General features: G+C 40.9%; 1 protein-coding gene and 1 pseudogene across 3 annotated transcripts in view; both read right to left on the reverse strand.

Annotated features, from left to right (window-relative positions):
* KIF2A (kinesin heavy chain member 2A) overlaps positions 1-6,621 on the reverse strand; it is a 141,966-nt gene that overhangs the window by 66,331 nt on the left and 69,014 nt on the right. For all 3 annotated transcript variants that reach the window (XM_006876192.1, XM_006876191.1, XM_006876190.1), the window contains exons 2-3: positions 4,479-4,573; positions 3,857-3,976 (exon numbers count right to left, since the gene is read on the reverse strand). In XM_006876192.1, the coding sequence (XP_006876254.1) occupies positions 3,857-3,976; positions 4,479-4,573 (215 nt within the window). The remainder of the gene's footprint in view (positions 1-3,856; positions 3,977-4,478; positions 4,574-6,621) is intronic.
* LOC102841700 overlaps positions 5,330-6,621 on the reverse strand; it is an 8,479-nt pseudogene continuing 7,187 nt past the window's right edge.

Genomic DNA, 6,621 nt, shown 5'->3' on the forward strand with positions numbered 1-6,621 from the left:
CTTCTATGTATTCCATCTGGTGAGGTCCATGTGTATAGTCATGTCTTATACTGTCTAAAGAAGATATTTGAAATGAACAAAGCAATAGTTTTGCAGAATTCTACCATGAGTTCTCCAGCATCATTTCTATCACCAAGGCCATGTTTTCTAATTACTGATCCTTCCACCTTTGCTCCCAACCTTTGCATTCCAATTACCAGCAATGAGCAAAACATCTTGATTGCATGTTTTATCAATTTCAGACTGAAGAAGTTGCTTTACTGGTTGGTGCGAAAATTTGAATAATAGTGGCATTAACTGGACTTACCTATAGACACTTGGATATTATCCTATCACAGACAGCGTTGTACCTCATGACTGATCTGGGTATGTTCTTTTTGACAATGAATGCAACACCATTCCTCTTCAATTAGTCATTCCCAGCATAGTAAACCATGTGGTCATCAGATTCAAAATGGCCAATAAGTCCATTTCAACTCACTAATGCCGAAGATATTGATGCTTATGTGGTCCATTTCATTTTTTGACAACTTCCAATTTTCCCAGATTCATACTTCATACATTCCATGTTCCAATTTTCAATGGATGTTTACAACTGTTTCTCTTCATTTTTGAGTTGTGCCCCATCAGCATATGGAGGTCTCACGCAGGCTTTTCTCCCACGGGTTTTACTCCATTCGCATCATCACGGTCAACTCTACTTTGACAAGGTAGCTCTACCCCAGTTGCATTTTGAGTGCCTTCCAACTTGAGGGGCTCATTTTCCGGCACTATTCTCTGACAGTGTTTCTCTGCTATTCATAAGGTTTTCAGTGACTAAATATTCAGAAGTAGTTTGTCACTCTTGCTTCCTAGTCTGGCTTCGTCTGGAAGCTCATCTGAAACCTGTCCACCAAGGGTGACCTTGCTGGTCTTTAAAATACTAGTGGCATACCTTTCAGAATCACAGCAACTCACAAGCCACCACAGTATGACTAACTGACAGATGAGTGGTGGCATTCGTGTATTAGCTTCCTTTTTTAAAAAAAAGTATGCAGACATACAGTAACACAGAACTAAATGGGAAAAACTATCAACAATCTCCTAATTAATTACCATTATGTGGTGCTGTGAGTTAATGCGCCAGACTGCAAAGCCATTTGAACTGCAAGGTCGGCAGTTCAAGCTCACCAGTGACTCCTCAAAAACCCTACACATGGTCGCTATGGGTTGGAACGGACTTGATAGCACTTAACAACAACAACAACAATGTTATCATTATTCAAGTTCCTTTACAGAAGAGATTCTTTTTCCTTTATCACCACCCCTTCCACAAAATATTCAGGAATCAACATGAGCAAGATACTGTCCTAAGCACTTTATATGTGTTAAAACCACTGCCATGGAGTCAACTCTGACTCACAGTGATCCTACAGGACAGAGAAAAGCTGTCCCACAGGGTTCCTGAGGCTGTAAATCTTTATCTAAGCAGACTGCCTCATTTTTCTCCTGTAGAGTGGCTGGCAGGTTAGAACTACTAATTCTGAAGTTAATAGCCTAATGCTAACCCATTGTGCCACCAGGATTCCTTAAAATCTTTATGTAAGCAGACTACCTCATCATTCTCCCATGGCATGGCTGGTGGTATCAAACCACCAACCTTTCAGTTAGCAGCCTAACATTTAATCCACTGAGCCATTGTTGTAGAGTAGTTAAAGGCTGTAGAGTCAGTTCTGACTCACAGCAGTCCCGTACAGGGTTTCCGAGGCTTTTAAATCTTTGAGCAGAAAGCCTTGTCTTTCTCCTGCGGAGTGGCTGGTGGCATTAAACCACAGACCTTGTGGTTCACAGTCAGTCCACTGCTGGTCATATGGAGTCACCGCACTATAGCTCCTTTATATGTGTTAATAAATTTAAATTTTCACAATCTAGGAGCTCTGGTAGCGTAGTGGTTACAAATCGGGCTGCTAACCTCAAGGTACACAGTTTGAAACTACCAGCTGTTCCGTAGGATAAAGATGAGGCTTTCTGCTCCCGTAAAGATTTATAGCCTTGGAAACCCTGTACAGGGTCGCTATGAGTCGGAACTACTCCACGGCACATAACAACAACATGAGGATGTTATTGTTTCATGGGTTAAAAAATTGGAACAAAGAAAGGTTAAATCACTCCTCCAAAGTCAGGCATTCTTAATTCTCGTTTTTGTTTTTAACTGCTATGCTATCCTTCCAAAGGCATGTAGTAAATTTCATCTTTGAATGTCAGGGGATAGTTATTAAAATAGTTAAGTTTTAGATAGCTTAGAGCCTATAACTAAGCCAAAATATCAAAATACTATGAAACTGGCTTTTCAAAGACTCACACATTACACATAAATTGTTGTTTGTTGTTAAGTGCCACTGAGTTGGTTCCAACTCGTAGTGACCCTGTTTCCGATTACAGTGATTCTTAACTCTAACTATATATTCAAATCACATGTTGTTGGGTTACCACTGAGTTGATTTTGACTCAGCAACCCTATGCACATAACTGAATGAAATAATGACTGGTCACGTGCCATCCTCACAATCTTTCCTATGTTTGGGTGTATTGTTGCAGCCACTAAGTCAACCCATCTTGTTGAAGGTCTTCTCTCTCTTTCACTAATCCTCTATTTTACCAAGCATGTCTTTCTCCAGTGACTGGTTCCTCTTGACAAAATGTGCAAAGTATGGGAGACAAAGTCTCACTATCCTTGCTTCTAAAGAGCATTGTGACTGTACTTCTTCTAAACCAGAATCGTGTGTTCCTCTGGCAATTCATGGTATATTCAATATTCTTTGTCAATACCACAATTCAAAGGCATCAGTTTTTCAGTCCTTATTCACTGTCTGGGTGGGCAGCATTAAGTATTAAGTACGAGGACCTCCTTTTTGCTGTGGTTGTTGCTGTTAGGTGCCATGGAGTCAGTATTGGTTCACAGTGACCATATGCACTTCAGAACGAAACACTGCCCAGTCCTACACCAACCTCACTATCTGTTACACTTGAGTCCAATGCTGCTGCCACTATAGCAATCCATCTTGTTGGGGGGTGGGGGTCATCTTCCTCTTTTTCTCCCACCTTCCACTTTACCAAGCATGATGTCTTTCTCCAGGAACTGGTCCCTTCTGATAGGTCCAAAGTATGAGAGATGAAAAAGTCTGGTCATCCTGGCTTCCAAGGAGCATTCTGGCTTTACTTCATCCAGCACAGTTTGGTTTGTTCTTTTGGCAGTCCCATGGGGATATCATGTTTGGTAAGGTGGAGGGTTAGCGAAAAAGAGGAAGACCCTCAACGATATGGACTGGTCGAGTGGCAGCATCGAGGGACTCAAGCTTGGCAATAGTAGTGAGATTGGTCAAGGATCGGGCAGTGTTTCGTTCTGCTGTGCTTAAGTTGCTATGGATCAGTAACGACTCGATGGCACCTAACAACAATGAGATAATTATATTCTGTTCTATAGGAATTGAATAGATGGTATAAAACAGCAACAAAAATGACCGGTAAGGAGCTCTGGTGGTACAACCATTAAGCACTTGGCTGCTAACTGGAAGATAAGTGGTTCAAACTCACTCAGTGATTCTATGAAAGGAAGACCTGGCAATCTGTTCATATAAAGATTACAGCCAAGAAAACCCTGTGGGGGCAGTTCTATTGCTACATAGGGTCAGTATGAGTCAGAACCAACTCAATGGCCCCCAACACCAACTAATGATGTCTAAGCAATGTTGGCCTTATGTTCTTATATGCCTGGCTTAAAAAACGGAGTATTTTGTTAATACAACTCATAGCCAAACCACCCTAAACCAGATAGCATGCATATACATGTAGCCTATTCTACAGTTTCACCACTAACCTTTACAATTTTGTTTACTTTGGCTGAGGATGTTGGAGGTGGAGGTGTTTCTGGACTGGGTTCAATTTCTTCATCAGGTACAAGGTCAGGATTAAGTGAAAAGATGCTCTCCAGGTCAATCTGTTTAAAAAACACAAACACTTATCTTGAGAGTTTATTTTGACAATTAACCTCTTACTTTTCATATACATTTACACAGAATAAACAGCTTAAAAGTCAATCTAATGGTGGCATTTGCCTTATAAATGAGATTATCTAGAGTTACAATCCATACGTATTTTTAAAACTTCTATTAAAATATAGTTTTTGTCATCATCATTTTGTGAACTATTAAGAACAGTGATCAGTAAGATAACAAAATTAACTATCATTGCAACCTTTAAATTTTATGCATTGGGTTCAAAGAATAGCATTTTTCATGTAATATTAATATTTCATAATTAACAGAATTGACATTCTCAATCTCATAAAACATACAGGAAGAATATATCTTTTTATGAGTGAAAATTATTATTCATTTGAAATATATCTCAGGGAATCATAAACAATACATATACTATGTAGATTTCAGACTTAGAATTTTGGTTGCAGGACTAGAAATAAAATAAACCCAACAGCATACCTCTTTGCCTTTTGTATCTCCATTTTCTATCCATTCAACAGTTACACTTTCATTATCTTCATTTAAAGATGTTACCATTGCTTGATGTATTCGGCCTAAGTGAAAACAAAGTTTAATATATTAAAAAATGTCACAAATATGGTATTCCTCCAACACCATAATTCAAAAGCATCAATTCTTCTTCTGTCTTTCTTAATCACTGTCCAACTTTCATATAAACATGAGGTTACTGAAAGTGTCCTGGCTTCGGTAAGGTACAACTTAGTCTTCAAACTGACTCCCCTGAGATAAAATAAAATTTAATTTCTAGGGATGGAGCCTCAGAATTCGTACTTATAAAGTTTCCATGAGATTCTAAGGGATCCTTAGTGTGGTGACATAGGACATGCACTGGACTGCTAACAGCCAGGTCAACGGTTCAAACCCACCAATCAGTCTTTGGAAACACTATACAGGGTCACCAAGAGTTGGGGGAAAAAAGACCTCCAACGAGAAGGACTGGCACAGAGTGGCAGTAGCAATGGGCTCATTAACAATGGTGAGAGTGGCTCAGGACTGGCCAGTGTTTCCTTCTGTTGTATATATAGTTGCTATGAGTCAGAACCAAATAATAGGTTGATGTTCAATCATTTCAAGAGGTACCATATGACGAAGAACCATAGTAATGAAGCTAGAAGTTCAAAGTGCACTGAAGGCACTGGCAAAAAACAAGGCTTCAAGAATTGATGGGAGTTTTCCAACAAACTGATGCAGCACTGGAGGCTTTCACTCATATATGTCAGGAAATTTGAAAGACGGGTCTCATTTTAATCTTGCTGGTAATATAATGCCACACTAAGTGGGTACAATTTTCACTCAAGATCATCATGATGCTGAGAAGTTTCATTGATAACCTGTCCATCCCTAGTTTCAACAGTCTTAATCAGGAGTGTGCTTTTTTTGGGGGGGGGTGGGTGGATAATGTACTTTATTGATGGTACATAACAAGACTGGGCTCTCTAAGACCCTCCCCTTCTCCAGGAGGTTTGGATAGAAACTGAGGATGGGAGCTTCTCAGTGTGTAGGGGGATTAGAGTTGGGGGAAGGACTCCCAGCAGCTAAGGGCCTCTCTCTTCCTCTAGTGCTGTTGCTGGGGTTGATGGTCCAGGGGGCTCTTAATTCTTTGGAGGCCATGTGGACTATAAGATCCACCACCCTGTTGCTATAGCCGAATTCATTGTCATACCAGGAAATGAGCTTGACAAAGTGGTCGTTGAGGGCAACGCCAGCCCCAGCATCAAAGGTGGAAGAGTGGGTGTCACAGTTAAAGTCACAGGAGACAACCTGGTCTTCAGTGTAACCCAGGATGCCTTTTAGGGGTCCATCTGATGCCTACTTCACCACCTCCTTCTTTTTTTTTCTTTAGTGTTTTATTGTGAATTATATGATAGTTTACATGGGAGAACACTAGTTTTACATTCATTCTATCGTACATCGTAACATTGCCATGGTTAAAATCCCCTCCATGCATCATCAACCAACCAAAGGGTATATATACCCTGCAAGCCTGCCCCCTACACTACCCAAGTCTTCAGCACACAATCGCTCTCCCTCTCTGGATCTAAAGCCCCCAGCTGCTCTATCGCTCGCTCCATGTCTTTGTCTCTGCCTCCATCTCAGGCATCACTGTTTCTCTGGGTAGGGTCCTGCTCTCGGCTTTTCTCCGTTGATGGTCCTAGGGACCTCTGCTCCTAGACTGAAAAGTTAATCACTTCCTTCCTTGCTATAAAATGTCTACCTTTACATTTCCAACCTTCACAATCAGTCCTAATAACAATTATTCACTACTGTATCACAAGAGACCCATCTGCATTTCATTTCATCAACTCCGCCTAGGCAGATTGGATGCTACTCACTGGAGATTCTGCCTTCCTCCATGCCCCATGGCTCTAGGTTCCCTCTTGAAAGCTTGTAAGCCAGTCACTTCTTGCCTTTGTAACCCTCCCCTCCCCATTTTGGGTAACCAATGTCCAAGTTGCCCATCCCTGTCTACTCTGTGTGTGGAGGGGTTGGGAATGATTCGTGAATTTGTTCCCTCTTTTGAGCTACTGCTCCCATAGTATAGGTCAAGTTCACCAAATTGCATCAGATTACTCTTTTTTTC

Source organism: Chrysochloris asiatica, unplaced genomic scaffold, assembly GCF_000296735.1.
Source record: "Chrysochloris asiatica unplaced genomic scaffold, ChrAsi1.0 scaffold00362, whole genome shotgun sequence".
Classification (NCBI taxonomy): domain Eukaryota; kingdom Metazoa; phylum Chordata; class Mammalia; order Afrosoricida; family Chrysochloridae; genus Chrysochloris; species Chrysochloris asiatica.